The sequence below is a fragment of the Argiope bruennichi genome, chromosome 11 (assembly GCF_947563725.1).
Source record: "Argiope bruennichi chromosome 11, qqArgBrue1.1, whole genome shotgun sequence".
Lineage (NCBI taxonomy): Eukaryota > Metazoa > Arthropoda > Arachnida > Araneae > Araneidae > Argiope > Argiope bruennichi.
The window spans coordinates 63469564-63491081 of record NC_079161.1 but is presented as its reverse complement, the minus strand read 5'-3'; the positions used below and the strand labels follow the sequence as shown (position 1 = coordinate 63491081).

Here is a 21518-nt window from a genome sequence, read left to right as displayed (position 1 = left end):
TTTTTTACCTTTAAATATCTTTAAGTATTTTTATCATTCTAATGAAATAATTAAGACCATAAATGAGTGACAAAATATTATGGCACATTAAATAGTCAAGAAAATAATTATGTGAATTTAAATATTTGTGAAAACGACATTGCACATAAATTTTTATCTTAGGTCTTTCATTCTTGCTATAAATGTAAATCAAAATATTGAGTTAAAAAAAACTAAATTGGCATAGTGGCTGAAGAATGCCCATCTTACAGTTGTGCACTCCAGATGAAATATTGATATTTGATACAAGAACAAGGTGCCGAAATAAGCATTTTATATTATTTATTTATTTTTTTATCATTTTAAGTGCTTAAATTTATTGTTAAAAAGAAAATAATCAAAACAGAATTGTGTCAATGAACTAAAACATCTCAGCACTAATCCACAGGTTTGTGGGATTAATTATGGTTTGTTATTTACTAAAATATTTGAAAGAAGCTGATGTTAGATGAATATAAATATGTAATCATTTATATATTAGCGTTTTAAACTTATCATTCCAAAAGTAAGAGAATTATTGATTACTTTATAGGCATTGCATATCTCCTTTTGTTATCTGTCAATGTGAACTAATTTCCAGTTAGTATCTCTTCCCAGCCTTTGCTCATATTTTTCTATTAGTTATGTGGCTCAAAAATGTTAACTCTTGTTTGATTCGTATTCTTATATTTATTAAAAAAACGTGAATATGGATTTACGACGTCATATTTTACAGAAGGTTATTTGTGTGAATTTACTTTCCGAACATGAAATCCTGAATAAGCAATATGCTTTTTGTGTAAAATTCATAAACTCCAGCTTTAAAAAATCATTCCTTATTTCTGACTTAGCTCATATTTATTTGTAGATAGACACTTTTTAAAACTTCCTTATAGCGTAATTTTGAGTTCATTTTGAATTATCAATATGTAAACACTTTGATAAACAACAACTCAATATGGTACATTTTACAAAATGGAGAAAACGTTTAGATAAAATTAAAAGGCTAAATTTTGTGACTTCAAATGCCATCTCTTGCATATTTGGATAAAATTTTTAAGAATGAAAGCAGAATAATTGGACCAGATTAGATGCTATAGTTTTTCATTTTAATTCCAAAGTAATTATTAGTTTCCACTTTTAGAAGTTTTTAAAAATGTAATTTATTTTTAATTAAAAATTGGTATTATTGAAGTATAATCAAACAATTTGTATACATTGATTAATTTAATAAATCGGACTTTTAAATTAAGTGAAAAGAATTTTCAAATATTTATTATGAAAGCAAGCTAGCTAATTATGAGTTCAGGAAATTTTTAAAGCAATTTAAAAAAATAATAATAATAATTTTTCTAAAATTGTCCTAATTTTGGGCTTCTGTTTAAAGATTTTTAATATAGGGTTTTAGCAATTGTTATTATTTTATTCATAAAAAATATTTATTTAGTATAGAAAATGTCATGTCTTAAAGTTTAAATTTTAAGGTAAAGATGTTTTCTCCTTGCTTTTAAATTTAATATTGATTACTGAACCAGAACTCTGTTTTTTTTTAATTATAAAACTATTGTATAAAATAAATTTCACTGTGCTTTTGAAATAAAAAGAGAGTGATAGATGTTTCACAATTCAGTCAATATTCTGATATTATCTTGCCTTATTCAATTTTTAAACTATAATATAGCCCTGATAACTTAATGAGAATCATGGGACTACCGCCTTGAAAAAATACTGTTACATTTTATATAAAAATAATTACTAATGCCTTACCACAAAAGAGAAATATGTAAAAGAGCTGGGAATAAAATTAATTAACCTTTTTAAACTGAGAATTGAAACTATTTATAAATTTATTTAATTGGTTAGGAGGAAAAATTTTCATCTTTTAAGTGATATATATTTAAATTAGATAGTTTCTTTGCTGTTTTATTTTCTTGATACTAAAAAATTATTTCCTGTTACAAAAAAAAAAAAAAAAAGTGTTTACTATTATTATTATTATTTATTTTTGATGTTTTGTATGTTTTTGATCTGAAGCAAAGTCATATTCATCTTAATTTAAGAATTGTACTTTGACTTCTGTTATTAATCTGACATCTTTTATTCCTTTCCAGGTTTAAAAAGGGCTACATAATATCAGAGTTTTGAAAATCAGTTTTGTATTCAAGATTTTTATTTCAGCTATGTTTGAAGTAAGTTATTGGTAAAAATTTCCAAAATGTTATTTATTATTCTAATTATTTTTCATATTTAAATGCTCAATCATATTTGATTCACATTTGGGTACATTGGCATTTCTAAAGCCGTTGGCAACAATTAAATTATTTTGGCGATTTTAGTTATGTATATTAGTTAAATCATTTTGGCATGTTAGTTTGGCGATTTTTTTACGACCCTCGGAAACGGAAAAGTAATCATACTTGTACAGAAGAAAACTAATAAAATATATTTTATTGTTGATAAAATAATGGAAGCTCAATATTAAGCAGGATCCTTATTTAGAAGATTGTCTATTACAGTTACTCTGATGATATAACTTCAAGTTTTTGTACTGTTTCTGTAATCATATTCCCTTGAATGTAAAACTTTGTTTAAAAGCTATATATGTAAAACTTTGCTCATGTTATCTTATGAACTTGATAATTAGAATAATTTTGATTAGATTTAAAATAATAAGAGATATATTGTAGAGAAAGTGAAGATCTGATCCAAATTTATTTATAGGCCATCCAGTTCAAACAGAATGAATATTGTGATTGGTTGAAATTTCCATTTCTCCATAGCTTCCTGAATTTTGAATGTAGAAAGATGATTCAAATCAAGAAAGTAGCCCCTCATCATGATAAATAACTTTTGTACTAAAAGATTTATTTAAAAAAAAATTTCAACTGTATTTTAAGCTAAGTTTGTCAAACCTCATTTGAAGGCTTTCCTCTGTTGTATTTTTTTCTAACTTCTTTTATCCCTATAACTCTTTTTTTAATGAATATTTAGAGATGAAATATTATTGAAAATTGTGTTGATGAGTAAAATATTTTGTCAAAAAGAATTTATTTTCATCTCCTACTTTGCCAATAAGAAATTATCATACCAAAATATTATTAGATATTACTACTAAAAATAATTAAAAAATAAAGTTTTAAATCTATTTTGAAATAAATGAAATAAAATTTATAACGGAGCACATTATTGATGAAGAAAGGAGTTCCTTGTTATTTTCATTCTCAACATTAAAAATTAGTTTGTATATTCAGGATTGCAAAATTGTGTATTTATGCCACATGTCTAATTTTCATCTAATCTTTTGTTAATGTTATTGCCAAATGTCTTTATTTTATTCTTGTCTTACTTAAAATTGAATATTGAGAATAAGACATTTAATTAAATGTGTTGTGGTAACTTTTACTTAAAAAAAAGAAGAAGAATCTTAATATAATTAGTACTTATTCAAAATTTAACTAATAATTTTAAATTATTTTATAATATCTAAAATATACAGAGGAAGGCATGTTTATCAAATATATAATTAAATTTATTTTTCATCAATTTAATATTTTTAAAATGTATTAAAAGATCTGTAAATAGTCAAAATAATTGAATCATAAATAAAAAGGCTCATTTTAAAAGTGAGTTTAATAATTTGAAATATGTATAAAATTAAGCTATAAAAATTTCTCCCCTTAGATTTATTCGGAAGTACGAGCCATTATATCCTCAAATGTGGTCAGTGCTATTGAAGGATGTGTATTTGACGCAATCAAAGAACGAATCTTTACTGCTAAAGTAGAAGAAGTAACGGCTGAAGATGAGATACAATACCACCTCTCTGGTACATTGGATGGAATCCTCATAGCTAAAAATAAGCTGGAAGAATTACTGAATAGCATACACATAAAGAGGCTAGCCAAAGAAACCAATGAATTAGATAACACTACATTATCAGAAGAAAACAGCAGTCTTGCCGATGAAGGTAACACATCTTATGATAAGGAAGGTACAGACAAAACTTCTTGTTTATCAGATGACAAAGAACATGAAACAAATGCATCATCTAATGGCTATGTGAGCACTAACACTGAGAGCAGCGTGAAGACTTTGAGGATGAAACCTTTATCAAAGAAATTGAGGTAAAATATATGTATTAGTATTTTTAAATCTTAATTTCCTAATTTTTGTCTTTAATTATCCCATATTAACTTCAACCCAAAATATTCTTTTATTTCCTGATGCAATTCCTATTTTTACTATCTCATATACATAGTATATAGAAAGTTTAGTAATTGTTAAAACTTTAGAATTGGAGATTTTGATGAATCTCCATGTTTAAAACCACCAAAAGTTTGTAAAACCCATTTTTGGAAAATGTCCGTCTGTCTGTGACGAAGATAACTCCAAAATGCTTTGTACCAGACAATTGAAATTTGGTATATGGTCATTACACTAAATTTTCAGATTTCTATCAAATTTACAGTTAAATCTGCTCAGAGGAGGATAGCCTGTCTGGCTGTTTGAATATAATTTAACATGATACTTACAAAATGAAAAGAGCTAGATACATAAAATTAGGTACACATATTTAACATCTATAATGTAGATATCTGTCCAAACCAACAATCGATTGATTGTCAGTCGGTCGTACTATCAGAAACTGTAAAAGTGTCAATTTGAACATGCAGTGACGTAAATACATCAAATTTGGTACCGCGATGACAAATGCGGTTTTGTGTCAGATTTATGTTTCAAGCAATTGAGAGAAATGTGTAAAATACAAATTTGATTATTATATGCTATTAATGATTGCCAGGGATTAATCACCAAATAACTCACCAAGGATGACACGATAAATTTAGTAAAAATGCCAAATTCACTCCAAAAGTTAATATTTCATAACTATTGGGTGCCAGTGCCAGGTAAGGTGTTCTCTGGCATGACGAATTCATTAGAAAATAGGTTAGGAAATTTTGTGGAAACCCACTGGTTTACATAATTATTTATAATACACTCTCCAGAAAACATGATTTGTGCATTTTCTCATGCACCAGGCAAAGGGATAAAAATACCTAAATTTGCACATACTTTCAAAATATCTAAAATTCCTTTGCCTAAATTTTCACATGGCAAAGAAATTCCTTTTAGAATCTCAATAAAATCACTTAAGGGATTGGTCACTTTGCTGTAAGCAGACGTTAATTTGCGATGTAAGCAGATTATGATTGCGATGTAAGCAGATTTTAATTTCTCTTTATCTCTAAGCAAGAAAAATGATTAAATATTTAATGTCTTTGTGAGAGGAATGGATAAGCAGTTTATCCACTTTCTAAGCCCATTTAATTAGTGCTAAATGCAACAAAATGAAATAAGCAACTCATTTTGCTGGGAGGACAGGGAAAACTGGGAAAATCATTTTTAAAAACCAGAAAAATGCAGAGAAATTTGAAAATTTCATAATATGGGAAATACAGGGAATTTTAAGCTTCTTATTTATTTTTCCCCATCCAAATAATACTGGGAATTTTAAGTTTATTTTTTTCCCATCCAAATAATGCAGATCTCTAAAGACTGCAAGAATAAAAAGATCATAGTCATAGCTTCCAAAAATGAAGTAATATAATTTGAGATTGTGTTTTGCAGAAACTTGCCTCTTTTCTCTCTCTGCTTTTTTTCTATATAGATCATTCCAGTTTAGATTTGTAAAACAATTTTGCATGAGATTCCCGAATTGCAGCAATTGAGTAAGACTTTTGGAACTGCATGAAAGAATAAATACATTTCTCTAACGGGATTGGCAATATTCAATCTGTAGAAGCAGTTTGGTGGTGTTTAGTCTACCATTATTGAGTTTATTGAATGATTTGTTTATTATTTGAAAAACTGTGAGCTTATTCAAAGGTGATTTGAATAAGCTCACAGAAGATTGAATATTTTTAAATCAATGAGCAGCTTAAAATCTGTATGTAATACAAATTGGATGAATAAATAAATAAAAAAAAAATCAATCTCGATTTTGCTGAATAGTTTTGAAAAATTCCACAAAATCTATTTGTTGTGTACTGCTTGCTTTGTAAGAAGGTAGTAAGTCTAAATAATATGAGAAAACAGGCAATTATTAGTCATGACAAAAAGGAAAATATATAAGACTATATGCCAGTTCAAAAGAATCCTCATTGATGCTGGATTTAGTATCTAAAAGGAATTACATGTCAAATCTGAAAATGTCAGATTTAATATCCAAAAATAAATTGATTTCAAATTTTTTAGTTCAAGAACAATAATTTCAAGCTGAATTTTTATGGGCATTAAAACTTGTTGCGTCACATTCATCCTTTAATTCATTCAACGATGAATCGGAAATGTTTTCACATATGTTTATTAAAAGTGAAATAGCAAAAAAATGTATGTTAGGCCATACAGAAATGTTGTACCTTATTTATTATGGATCAGATCCATTAGCTCGATGAAATTTATAGCTGAAATTGATGCCCAAATACTTGAATTTGCACAAATGAATAAATAACAACAACCAAAAAATCTTGCTTTGTAATATTTTTTGTTAAGTAATCATTAAATCATTTATGTCATGATAACAAAAATGTTTCGTGTTTTATTTAACTCAAGTTTTTAATTTTTTTATGACTTACAATTAATGAGCATGAGAAGTAATATAGCTCCCCCTTAATAATACATAAATTTTGTCTTGCTAAATTCTAGACAATAAATTAAGATAAATTGTGTTTTTTTTTTTCTCCATGTAAATATAATCTTTTAATATGTTATTATTTCAAATAATGTTAAATTATCGCTTCCTTTCCTTGATTTTTTTCATTCTTAAAACCATATTCCATTATAACTAGTGCATGTGTGCTATTCACATCTTTTTCTCGTATTTTGAATATACCTACAGAGAAAACACAGGATTTTTTTTTTTTTTTTTTTTTCCAGATTTGAGTGGCAACCCTGTTTTGGGATTTTAAATTGTTATGTAAAGAATAAAAAAAACTGATATACATGCATCTGTAAAATATTTAATTTTTTAATAATTTTTTATTTAATTTTTTTCCCTTCTCTCTCTCTCTTTCTCTTTATCAATAAAATATCTTAACTCTCCCAAAATAGTTTGCCCCTTTTTTATTTTCTATATATCTAGCATATAAAATTATTTGATAATTCAAAATATTATTTATATTTGTCTCCTTATTTTTGTAATCGAGGAAACAACAAATCTTACATATCTAATCTATCTTTGGCCACTGAAATACACTTTTAAATAATTTGTGGGGAAATAGGAAATTGTGAGTTATTAATTATTGCAAAAATTTTGATATAATGCATTGTATGTAATTAAGAAACTAAATTTCCTTTAATATGTGATTGTTACTCTATTTCTGGTTGTAGAGCAGTATCTAATTGTAAAAAAAAAAAAAAAAAATAGAGTTACTGTTATTGAAAACTTTGGTTCTCATTCATAAATAATATTTTATCTCAAAAAGGAAATGTGAATAATCTTAGATATTAAACCAGCAAAATACATTGTTAGGCAATAATTTGCATTAGTGAAAATTCTGATCTCTGTCATCTGGAATTATTTAAATATTAAGAGTTATAAATTTGAGCTTTCAAATATTAATATTGTGCCTTAAATAATAATTTTTAAAAAATGAAAAAATTACTTCTCCACACGTATTATTGCAGTATGTATATTTTCTAAGAAATACATTTGTAAAATGCATTAAATTTTATTGTTAGCAGTTTTCTTTGCTATGAACTTTATAAAATTCCTCATTTTAGGCATGTTTGATCTAGCTCATGTAATATTTTAGGTTTCTTTTAATTTTCTACTTTATATTAAGCACACAGATGTTTATATTCACTTTCAAAGATTAGAATGAATCAGTGTGAATGTTAAACCTATATTTATTTTGTATTCAATTTGTTGCATATTTAAAACCTAGGAAATGTTTCGCTTTTTATTATAAAGGAAATAAAATTTGAATTTAAATTAAATATTAAAGCTGTATTCTATAGTTAATAAATAATAATTATTATATTTCTAATATTAGTTTTCGTTTAATAGTTAACATTATTGTGATTTTAAATTTGTATTAAATTTTTAACTTTAATTATTTGGTGTATTTATATTTCAATCCTTTTAGCTGATATTTAAAAATATGCTATTGGTTTAATTTGTTTTGAATTAAAATTTTCTTTATAAAGATTTTCTTTGCATTATAATTGTTTATTATTAGTAGTAAATAATAAAAGTTTTCATTGTCCTTCTTATATCAAAGGTTTTTCTTGAAAGAGCGTCCGAGAAGTAGCCAGCGTACCCGAGCAAGACTTGCCCTTCAGCTGAGAACCTTGAAAAAGAAATCAATTCTTCGAAATAAGCCCCAAAGAGTGTCGAGGGTTTTACGTAATGATCCTGACCGATTGATTGAAAATCTTCAACAAATGAAATTGGCAACTGAAGATTCTGATGTGGATTCAGGTGGAACAGATGGAAAAAGCAAAACCCATGTGAGGCTACCTTGTAAAGCAAGGAATCATGATTCAGTTTCTGGGTACAAACACTTCTGTGAATTGTGCTCGTTCAAAACAAAACGCAGTAGCCATTTTCTGAAGCACATGACTGTTCATGAAAAGGTAGTATAGTTAGTGCTATTTTATATTTAAATAAATAAAATTAATTCAAAAATTTAGTTTAGAATTTTAGGTAGCATGGTTCTCAATTGTTTCAAGTTATATATAAATAAGAATATAAAATATGTATACCATTATAAATATATTTTCCAGCTAAAAATAAGACATTAATATATACACACATTAATAATAATATGTGTATTATAGAATAATAGTGTATAATTACTAATAATAAATGATTTAAATGAGTGCTCATAATCAAAGAATAAGAATTTTGATATATATTTTTTTCTCTTAGATTCATAAAAGGAAATTAAAAACAGTTGTATTGTAGTAATTTAATTTATTAATTGTAAAATTAATAATTTCACTATTTGTCTCAAAAATTTCATTAAAATCTTCCTTCAGTATTTGTAAAAAATGCTTTATGTAATGTGAAAAAGTAAACATCTGTTTTTAGCATTCAATGGAATCCCAATCCTCCTTAAATAAATACTTAAAAAATAATTTCTTTGAAAGGAATAATTTGTATAAAATATTAAATACACAAAATCTTTCATTTATCTGTAATTTTATTTCTAGTTAAAAATGAAGGCCTTTTGCACCAAAAATAAAGTTACATTTGTGTTATGCTGTGAAGTAATAGAATTTTTTATATTAAGATCAAATCTACATCTGTTATTAAAAGCTAGTGGTTTTAATTTAATTTTAAAGAAAAAAAATCCAAATTTAAAACAAAACATTTTATAATTATCAAAACAAAATTTTTTAAAAAGTATAATTTTACATTCAGTAAAGTTTTTAAGTAGAAGCTATATTTCTAAAATTAATGTAATATAACATTAATGTACATGTATTTTAAGTTGTAGATCCTGCTAAATAAGATTGTACAGCATGTATTTAAACTATTTTTAAGTAAAAAGCATCAAATTTGTACAAAGAAATGTATAAATTTGATAAGTTAATACTTTTATTAGCTCAAACAACATAAATGTTGTACTTTACATCATTAAAAGAATTTTTCCATTTGGAAGTATTACATTAGACACCCTTCATATTTGCAGAAATGAAAAATATGGCATTTGTAATATTCAAGTTATAATATAATGGTTAAAAATGAAATTTTCTCTTTTGAATTTAAATAAGTTTTAGCAATGAGATTGCAATTCCTTGAGAACTTTTCCTCTATTCTTTTAATTTAAGATATATTTCCTAAGCATTATCAATAATTTGGCCTGTGAATTTGAAAACTGGATCTGTTTATTAAGTATAAATTTTACTTTCCTGTCATATTCATGTTTATAAATTCAGTTAATCGATTTAATAATTTATTCAGTGCATAAATTACCAATATCTTTAAAAATAAATGAACGAGCGAGGTTTTTGGTACCATTCTGAATACATTTTTCATAAGGGCCATATTACATTATATTGGCTTTTTACTTGGCTTGATGCCTGTTTAAAACAAAATAAGATCTCATAATGATTGAACTATGTCATTTGTTGGATAGTGATAGTCACAAAATAAGTATAAACAATTTTTGAGTCTTAATTCTCTTAATTTGCTTTTCTGTTATTTAATTTGGATTTAGTAATTCAAAAGAAGAATGTTTGAATATTTATTTAGCTGGGTGCTTAATCTTGATTTTTACAAGCTAATGTGTTCATCATTTGGAACTAGTAGGTTCTTGCATTATATTATTTGAGGATTCTGCACAAAATAAAGATTCCATGATTCATTTTCATATGAAATATTTTTATTTGGCAAAATATTTACTGCAATTTACTAATTGGTACATGTTTTATTATTTTATAAATAGTTCTCTATGTTCTAGCAATTTTTAATCTTGGCTTACTTCAGTTTTCCACAACTACAGAATTTTACTACTTGTTGGCAGAATTTCACTTCATAAAAAGTCGTCTTTAATATATCTGTTGTTTAGAAAATTTCTTTAATTGTCAGATGCTGAATTAATCAGAAATCATTTCGAAATTCCTCAAACTGAATATTGGTTCTGTCTTTATCGAATTTGTGATGTCATTTCGTTTAATTTTTTTGATCCATTATGTTCTCTTTAAATGACGCAGTGTTTTGTGTGTGTATGTTTGAATATCTGCTGTGTACTTGCCTTTGGTTTTAACAAAAATACTTCACATTTTTCTGGATACTGAATTGGTACAGCCATTTTCAACTGGAACTTCTATCAAATACATGTCAAACAACAACACATAGGTTACGGTCAAAACCATTGTTGCCAACCAGTACATTAGATTCTGAATGTAATATTTTATCTTTATTTTCTGAACATACTTCAAATTGCTATTATGTTCCATATAAATTACTCTGTGTCTTGTTGAAAATTGTTTCAGCGTATTTTCTGACATTGCAACTAAATATTGGTTTTTTAAAAATCCTGTTATTAGAGGGTTAATAATTATATTTTATGGACTCTTTATATCTTCCAAATTAACTGATGAATTTTCTGTAGAGAAATCCATATTTTTTATTTCCTTCATTTTCCTTTTCTAGGTGAGCACAATTTACAAGTGCAATCATTGTTCATTCAAGTCTATACGTCTGAGTCATTTACGCAGGCATGAATTAACACATAGTTCCGCAATCCATTCATGCTCTTACTGTCACTATCAGACAAATGACATTAAGTTTCTTCGTAAGCATGCCAAAATCAAACATAGTGGACATGCAAAATCAGACAAAGGCTCTTCACTTGTAAGTTTCGCTGTTTTTCTTATATTTTGTCTTGTGTGCTATATCAGATGTTTGCCCTTTTCCTTGAATCTTGAGTTTTAATCATTTAAGACCCAACTTAATTTACAGCATAGATTTCTGTAATCTGTTTCTTAAAACACCAAGATTAGGATAATTCTAAAAACAAAATTATTATCTAAAAATAAATTATAACAAATATTATATTAATTAAAATTATTATTAAAATTGTGGAAGTGTCATTTTCAAAAACTATAGATGTATATTAAGAGTTTTAAAATATAGTAAAATATAAAGATCACGTCATTTAGATGTATACCAAACATCCAACTGACAGGAAACAGTAGAATGGTTTTAGTTCAACCACTGTAATGAAATAATAATCCTATAAATAAGGTACTGTCTGTCCACGACAAGAACACTGCTAGACAATCGTCTATGTTTACGGCGGGCGTTATAGAAACAGGTTCCGGTAGGGACGATCCATTTTGAATGGGTGGAATCGGACAGAAGTCTGGGGGGTATTCTTTTTCTTGGCGTCAGTGTGAAGCGATAAAAGAAAACCTGTTGCTCATTCGTCTTCTCGCTTTAGTCGCAGTTGCACGTATCTTTATATTTGCTTAGCTTACTTCTCTTATATTTTATTAATCTTTTCTTTGGTTATTAACGGCATTTCATTATTTAATATTTTTTTTGTCTCTTAAATTTTGATATCCTTTAAAATGCCTTTTCGTTTTAAGAAATGAGAGGCTTTAAAATCACAAGCACGTTACTATGGCTAAATTAAGATAAAACCTTGGAAATTAATTAAATTGAAATTAGAGTTTAAAATATCATTACATATGTATATATATGTAATGATAGAGTTGAAGTATATTATAAGATAGTTAAAGTTAGAAGATATTAGAAGATAGTTAAAGAAGTATATTTTACAATTCAGTATTTAATTTTCATCGAAATTATTGAATAATTTCCTTAAATCTAAAGGTATAATTAATTCAGTTATCTCCTATCACAATCATTGTCAAGATAAAAAATTGAGAAGGAAAAACAAAAAAAACGTTCTTTTAACCTTTTGCTCTTAGTGTTAAATAATAATTATGAGAAATTGTATTTATAGTTTTAAAAGAAAAAATAACTACTTTGAAATTAAAAATAGTGATTCTGTTATGCTATTTGAAAATATTTAGAGATTAAAAGGATTTAATTTCTTTTCTGGAATTGAATGAATATATGCAATTGTTAAGAAGTAATTCTATTAAATTTTTATTGTGAAATATTATTCAACTATATAATGGTATGAAGAAAATATTATATTATAGGTAGCGCGTTACTTTTTTTTTCAATAAAATAAAGAAAAATAGTCATTTATTCAGGCTTGTTTTCTCGCCTCCCTGTTGTTTCAATAGCTTTCCTTCTTAACTATGATTCTAAGAATCTAAAAATTTATGCACGTTAATGTGAGTTAAAAAGTATTTATTGAGATTCCTTTCTACTCAGGTGCACTGATTGTGATAATAAAACGGTAGCAGATAAGTATTCTCAAACGGCATTGATGGGCTTTGAATAGAAATGTGAAGAATTTTCAACCCCAAAATGATAAAATGCATGCAGGAATTTGGATCCTTTATTGCTTGGAGCTCATGACTACTGATATACATTGAAAGGAAAAGCTCATTTATCACTCTATTATTTGAATTAACAGTTCGTGAGAAAATTTTTTCTTTGAAATAATTGTATTTCTTTTACAAGTCGAGGGAAATAAATAAATGGTAATCTGGAATACAAAAACAAACTTTTACTGCGTTTTTCATAGAATAATGTAAAGTGATGTTGGGCTTATTTAGTTGGGTTCCTTTAAGTCCAGGACATCTGGCACGTGCATGAATGAACACTTGAATTATCTTCAAATTCAGAATAATTTTACATATAAACTTTGCGAAATTAATTATGCTGTAAAAAGCTTGTGCACATTGAAAATAAGTTACAAATCAAAGTTTGACTTTTTAAAATCTGAAAATTGATAGTGTGGTAATCTTTAATTTTGTGTTTCAGAAAACAGTATATACATAAGAAAAATAAATATAAATTTGGAAAGATTTCAAGCATATTTAACAATGAACATTTTACTTTATAACAGAATAAAAGCAACATTTTGTAAAAATCGTCAAAATTATGAAATAATGACGATTAATTATGTTATAGTTTTTATGTTAAATCAGACAGATTACCTCGCGTTTGCAGCGGAGAATTTGATATTAATAACTTATATAAATTTAAAACAAATGAAATGAAGACGATTAATGTTTTGTCATGCATGATTTTACTTCTAAATTATTTTTCTTCTTATGCAATCGTTAGACATACAAATAATTATTCAGTTTTTCTATTTGATTTGTTTTGTTCTTTGTATACATATGACAGGAATATCAGATATTTTCAATATTCCGAGTATGCAATTGATTTTCAGCTTAGTGAATTATTTTTTTAATTTGTTTTCAAGAATTAAATGCAATAATACTAAACATCGCCAATTTGAGGCTAAAAGTGCCAACGTAAGAAACTTGAATTAATTTCTACCTCTGCGAAATGAACTCTTCCTACAGTAACCTGTTTCTATAACGCCCGCCGTAAACACGGACGATTGTCTAGCAGTGTTCTTGTCGTGGACAGACAGTATTCGATTTTTTCTTAAAGAAAACTATTTTTTAGCAAGCAAATATTGATTATTTTATACTAGATTGTAGATTGCCTTTTTCATTCAGAAGCAGACTGCATATTTACTTTGGTATCTTTTAAAGATTAGTAATTGAACGAAGAAAAGAATTACTACTAGATAACTTTTCCTGAAATAAAAAGTCAAAAGAATTAATTTTAAAGTAATCGTCAAATATTGTTAAGTTACAAAAAAATTATTATTCTAAATAAAATGTGAATAAATATAATAGTTATTTCTTTGCTCCTTATAATTTATAAGATAATTTAAAATTAACTGACAATATTATGATATATTAAGCAGTATTAAAGAAATTCATTTCATTTATGAAATGTGCAGTTTTGTAAAAAACAGTTAACTTAAATCTGAGGCCAAAAACTGTTTAATTACACCTCTACAAGCACTCAGTTATTAAAAAGAAGTTAATTTCCTCTTAACTAATATTTTTACAAGATATATTGTGAAGATCGTTAATAAAAAAGAGTCACTGTTGATATTATATTGTGTTTCAGAATATTTTTACAAAATGTAAGAAAATTTAATTTTCTCTTCCAAATAAGACTGATTATCTATTTTAATTTCCAAAAATCCATGCATATTAAAAAGACAGGGGAGGGGGAATGGTATTTCTATGGAGTCTATTTTTATAGGAATTCTTTTTATAAATGAGGAAGGAAAGGAAATAATCTAATTTTTTTTCTTTAATGTTTTATCCATTTTTTAAATAATTATTTTTTAACATCAAAATTTCAGTATTACATCTGTATTTTTAAATTAATCAGATGAATTATTAATTATAAATTTTGATAAACATATGAATTTAAAATAAAAAAGGAAATATTTCCCTAAACTTTATAATTTGATTAATTTATTAAAGTATTTTTTAACTATTGTTAAAAAAAACTATATATTTACAGCTTATTTTAAAACTTAAAATAGTTAACAAATTAAGTTGTGGATTTCTCCAAAACTTGAATTACATAACAGAAATAACAACAAAAACATTATTTATATCAAAATAAAATATTAAACTGCTATTTGCTTCAATTAATATGTATTTAGCTAAATTATGTTCAAGTATAATTTGTTGTTACTTTAAAAAAAAAAAAATTTTTTTTCCCCCTCTGTAAAGAGAAAACTTTTTCCAGACTTTGAAAAAAGAGAAGGAATTTTAGTATATGTATTCAAAAGCTTATCAAATATTAATTATTCAGTATGCATTTATGATCTGCCATTTTTTTCCTTTATCTTTATACACATTAATTAATTCGTTCTACTTATTATAGCCTTTTTTACAAACACATGTCCTGTAATTCAGCCTATCGAGCCAATTATCAGTTTTGTTTCTATTATTCTAGTAGAACTTTAAAAGAGTCTCTGAAAATCATGTTATAATGAATGCTATAAATAGTCAGTTGTGACATTCAATTTGTGTTTCAAATATATTATTTGTAAAATGTTTATAATGCTGTAAAAGTTTTGTCTGTGCATATATTTATTTATCCCATATTGTTTAATTATCATTAATTTATTATATAGCTGAGGCAATACGTAATTTTTTGAACAGTATACTATGTTTCATAAAAGTTAGACTATTTAAGCTTTCGTATGCAGAGGTTTTAGACAAAAAAAAAAAAAAAAAAAAAAAAAAAAAAAATAACACTTCACCAATTGTAAAGATATTTTTACTGCTAATTCCAAACAGCAAAGAGTGTTCAGTGAGTTGTTGTATATATGTTTTTATAATTGTTTTATAATATATTTTCTTCATTTTCATAGGTCTTGAGCTGTCCACATTGCAGTTATCAGACCACAAAGCAGCACTACTATGACAGGCATCAACGTTTACACTGTTCCAAGCGAGGGTTCATCCATCAGTGTGAGCAATGCTGTTACAAAACACACCGTCGAGAACACTATGTGCGACATGTTACTAGTGTTCATGGTGAGCAACGACCCTATCTCTGTCATGTCTGTGGAAAAGCCTTCAAACGAGGAGATGCTTTGCAACAACATCACCAGACCCATTCCGAAGTGCAGTCTGAAAATGCTAACTACAAATGCTCCATTTGTGAAAAACAGTTCCGATCTCAGTCCCACCTTTTTGAACATAAAGCTGTACACTCAGAGTACAGATCATTCCTTTGCGAAATCTGTGGCGCTTCATTTAAAACGCGATCAGTTCATCGTAAGCATGTGCAGAGCATTCACCGTAATCCACGCTCATTTTCATGCGATGTGTGCTGTAAGAAATTCAGTACTCAGTACACTTTGAAAAGACATAAGAAGATACACACCGTAAAATCTGGTATAATTCCAAAATCCTTATTGAACAGTTCTACAACAACTGAGATTGACACATCTTTGAAGAATTTCTTCCCTGAAACTGTCACAATTCCAAGCATTTCTGCCCCTTTAACAGTTGATTCTCATGCCTCTGTATTACCACCCACTGTTTGCCCTGTTTCATTACCAACTACTGGTTGTGCTGCATCACTCCCAACACCCACTATATCAGTCGGAACATCAGAGGTTTTACCTATGGTCACACCTCCTGTAATTCAGCCCACAGAGCCAACTACTATTCTTTATTTGACAAACACCTTGCAACAACTTTAAAAAGGTCTCTGAAAAGTATATTATAATGCATGTTGTAAATAGTCATTTATGACATTCAGTTTATGTTTTAAGTGTAATATTTGTAAAAAATTGATGTTGTAAAAGTTTTGTGTCCATACATTTATTTATTTTTTCCTCATTGTTCAATTGTCATTATTGTGTTGTGCAGCTGAGACAATGCACAAATTTTTGAATAGTGTTTTATCCTTTATAGAAGTTAGTTAGAATATTTAGACTTTCATGTACGAAGTTTTTAGACAGATTTTATATATGTGTTGCCATTTAAAGTTTTTAAGTAATAATTATAAATTCGGGATTTTTCTTTCTTTAAGTAAAATCATTTAATAGAGCTTCACCAATTATAAAAGGTGTTTTTGCTGCTAATTCCAAATTGGCTTTAATCATTTTGACAAACGAAGAACTGCTTTTCCAGGGCTGAAATATAGATTCATTGTTAATGGTATAACTTAATTCCATTTACCAATTCTTTCGTAAAAGTTCTGTATATCTTAAATTGGTCCTATTCTTAGAAGCGAAAAGATTCTTTTTCTAGTCCCCCTGCCAAATAATGAGACATGAAAGTTTGAAACTTTTGATTTTAAAAATATAAAGTATAGGCCATTATAACTTGGATAGTTTAAACACATTTTAATGGTTTTGAAGCATTTTTTTTTTCTAATTTAATAATGCACAAATAAATTTTTGTAGTACTGGTTAATTTTTTATTTCAATTTCATATAATATAAAAGGTTTGTATCAAAAACTGATACTAATCTAATAAAATGCTGTGCGTCATTAAAAAAAATCAATCTTTTATTTTTATTATTTATTTGGAAAATATAATTGTTAACCTTCTCAAAGAAATGATAAATCAATAATAGTTGCTATTTCTTATTTTTTACTTAATTTTGATCTCTGATTGATGAATCAAGTTACAGAATTTTTTTGAATTTAAATTTGATTAAATGAAAGGACAATTAATTAAAAAGAAAAAAAATCTTATATAATTTTCTTAGCCCTCCCATATATTTTCCTATGTATTGAATTTCAATGAATATCCTAAATAGTATATGCCTTTTAAGTGAAGTGTTAAATAATTTTGCAAATCAACATATAAATAATTATAATTTCTTTGTTAAGAAAAAAAAAATCCTTAGAAATACAGTAAAGCAACACTTATAATACTTTCAGTGGATTGACTCAAAATTACATATATTTGAAATTTTAACAAACAAATTTGGTTATTAAAAATTTAATGCTACCATGTATTGAATTTGTATAATTCATTTAAAAGTAATTAAAAAATTTGCAATAGTACTAGTCTATTACTGTATGGCATTGCAAACAATAATTAAATTTTAAAAATGAAACATTTACCAGAAAAGTGATAATAACCACCTTTTTATTGTATATCTTCTGCACTATATTGGCTGCATTGTTGACTCTAAAACAAAATTTATAAGAAAGGGAATTTAATATTTTTAATTGACTTATATCCGTCCCTTTGTTCTATGGGTAAATCTTGACATAAAAACATCAGGAAAATGTACAAAACTTTTACAAATCTTGTAAATATGTAACTATGAGCATGGGTTTTAACCTTTGAATATCAATGGCGTACATTTTATGAAATATATCAATAAATTTTATGGGAAATTGCATTTTTTTCCTCTTGAAGTGTTATTCATCTTTCATAAAAAAAAAGGAGGAAATAATAAAATCTGTGAAAATTACAAAAAGTATTGTACATTGTCATTTTGTTTACTTAATGTTTCCATTTTATATATTTATATATAAAAAAAACTATTGTAACCTGATTTTAATTGTTGTATGGAAAGTGATACATTCTGGATGTTTATTTTCTCATTGAATTGGAATCATTTTCATTTGAATGAAATCATTGGAATTGCCAGATTGTAATACATTCTTTTTTCAGATTAAGAAAAAAAAAATATTTCCGTTTATTAAGTTTATTCTTTGATATGCATATCCAAATAGAGTGTTAACCATTCCATTTTTTTTTTTTTTTTTTTTTTTGTTATTTAAATGTGGAATTGTGGGATATTTTATAAATTACCAATTCTTTGGTTGGTCTACTGCAACCTTACTTAATCTTGCTTTGTTTTTTTTTATTTAAATATATTTCTTTACTTCTAATATATTTCCGTTTTCCGTCTGTTTTTCTTCTAAGAAAGATTTAAGTATTTAGAATTTGATTCGTAATTGATTAAGTTAAAATCTAAGACTTATTATCCTTTTATTGGAAATGAATAGAATTTTGTTTTATTCTGCCATAATTTAAGTTATGACTGACAAATTTTCTGGAGAATTTATTAGATGTTTGTTTAAAGAAACTTCAGACACATTGAAACTCGTGAATTTTTAAAGATTTTTAAGATCATTATTTTTAAAAAAAGCCAAAGAAAACCCTCATCTGTGTTTATTTTTATGGTGCAATATTTGGATTTATATTCATTCATAAGTAGCAGAATTTCTTTATATACATATATAAATTTTATTTCATTTCAATTGATAGATTTGACATTGATAGATTTTCCCCATAAAAAAAGTTAATCAATGAAAATTATATTCCAATTGTAACTCTTTCATTTGTAAAGATTTTTAGATTTCACCTTTCTTTCTAGTATTTAAGAAAATCTGATTATATTTCAATTCTGTATAATCATTTAAGAAGAAAAACTTCTTTGTATTTGCATTTTTTTTTTTTTTTTTTTTTTTTTTTTTTTTACTCTTACATCATTTTATAGACTTAATATTGAATGTCCTAATGTTAAAATACTGTTCATTTTCAATATGTGTTTCTTTCGGATTATTTTGAATTGAATATTTATGATTGAATTAATTTCTGTACAATCAAACAATCTAAGGAAGTTTGAATTATTAATATTTCATATGTTACCAAATACTATACGCTTTAAATTTTCTTATATCAAGATAATACATACATGTATATATAGTATCCATATCAAAAATTACAAATCATAGTAGATTAAGGATTCTGTCTCATTGTATGTAAAATGTTAAAAAAAAAAAAAAAAAAAAAAAAAAACATTCAGATCTGTGATGCAATGTGATTTGGCAAATTAAAATATTGTGATAGCATTGTATTGTGTAAAATAATTATGTTAAATTGAAATTATGGAAGCACTGGAATACTTAGTTATGGGGCCATTAGTTTTGTCCTTTGATATAGCAAGTGAGAGTAGACCAAAACGTTAATCCTTATCAGATTTTTTAAAATTTATCAGAAAATATTATAAATACATGATAAAATGAATGAGATTCTTAATTTAATTTTGAATAGTAATTTTCAACAGTAAAAATATTAATCTGTATCAGGTTTTTCGACTTTGAGAAATAAGGCAAATCTATCAGTGAAATGATTCAGGTCCTTTATTTGTTTACAAATAATTTCCAAAAATGAGTAATTTTAAAAATATTTTGTCTTTTCTAAATATGTTGATTTCATAAATCCTGGGCGGGGGCGGGGATCATTTGAACTCAGTAGTGGTTGATGCCTATGAACAGAAAGGGAAAAATTCAATCTTCTTAGTAAGTAAACTTCAAAATAATGTAAAAATCATGATGAAGTTACTTTTTGGATTCATTTTAAATAATAATTAAATAATGAACTATTAATTGATACTCTAAATATCATTTGTTTCAAAAAAGAATTAACTTTTAAATTTTTTTTTTTTTTTTTTTTTGCATATAAAGTTGTGTTTTCACTGTAAAAGTTTATCAGAATATTCTGACAAATGTTTTTTTTTTATCATTGTTTGTTTATCTGATTTGTCATTAGCATGCTCCTAGTGTAAAAGTCTTATAGGTGTTATATAGGTATAGACTTAAAGGCGTTTGATTGACTTTTAAACTAAACTTAAAATTTGAGGTTCATTTGCAGAAAAGAATCACTTAGTGAAATTGATGAATTTGAAATTAAACATCATTCTGTTGATATAGTATAGAAATTTTTAAAGAGGTTGTCAGCTGAATTTTTTTTTTTTTAATCTGTCCACAATTCAAAATTATCATATCCATTCCAAAAAAATTTTTGAAGTTTTTTAATCGTGCATATTAATTTAACCAAATGAATTTTATATAAATGATATATTGAATATAATAAATAATAATATAATAAATAGTACATTGAAACTTCTGTATTACTGCCCCCTCCCCTGGTTTTCCAAGTTAATTCAACTCTTCTGAATTTAATTTTAACTTTTGGAATGCAAAGTTACCTTTTAAAGTAAATCCTAATTTACTGTTTCTGACACAGAATTTTAAAACTTATTTTTTAAAAAAATGTTTTAATTGAGTGATTCCCCCCCCCTTCAGTTTGCATTTCTTTATATACTTATCACTTTTTATGAGGTAATTTAATATTTTAAGTAAAAGAAGTACTTTTGAAATTGAGTTCTCAGATTATTTTATTCATAATTTGTTAATTATGTTAGTAAGAGATATGTTTCATTAAAAAATTGTAATGGTATAAATAAAAAAAATAAAATAAATTCATGGTTTTGAATGACATAATTATAGTTTTAAAAAATATATACTCAATCAGAATATATATAAAAAAACATATGTGGGAATTCTAGAAATCAGTTTGAGCACAATATTCTAAACATTTGTTAACAGTTGCAGGCATTTTTAACAAAATTAAAACTAAAATTTTGGTTTTAAGTATTCGAACTATAAAAGCGATTTTAAAAAATTGTGTGTGTAGATTATTTGGGATAAAAATAAAATGAATACATTTATTAATTTGTTTTATGCATC

The 21518-nt window shown here is 25.9% G+C and overlaps 1 protein-coding gene across 3 annotated transcripts; it reads left to right on the top strand.

Moving 5' to 3' along the window:
• Positions 1-433: 433 nt before the first annotated feature.
• On the top strand, positions 434-17523 carry LOC129956446 (zinc finger protein 287-like). Of its 3 annotated transcripts, none has more exons than XM_056068326.1 (6): positions 434-544; positions 2130-2207; positions 3700-4142; positions 8301-8655; positions 11183-11383; positions 15876-17523. In XM_056068326.1, the coding sequence occupies exons 2-6, from the start codon at positions 2199-2201 to the stop codon at positions 16713-16715; spliced, it is 1848 nt and encodes a 615-aa protein (XP_055924301.1). In that variant the 5' UTR covers positions 434-544; positions 2130-2198; the 3' UTR covers positions 16716-17523. The 3 variants fall into 3 exon arrangements, with proteins under 3 accessions (XP_055924301.1, XP_055924303.1, XP_055924302.1); XM_056068327.1 differs by having other exon boundaries at positions 539-618; XM_056068328.1 differs by lacking the exon at positions 11183-11383.
• The last annotated feature ends 3995 nt before the right edge of the window (positions 17524-21518 follow it).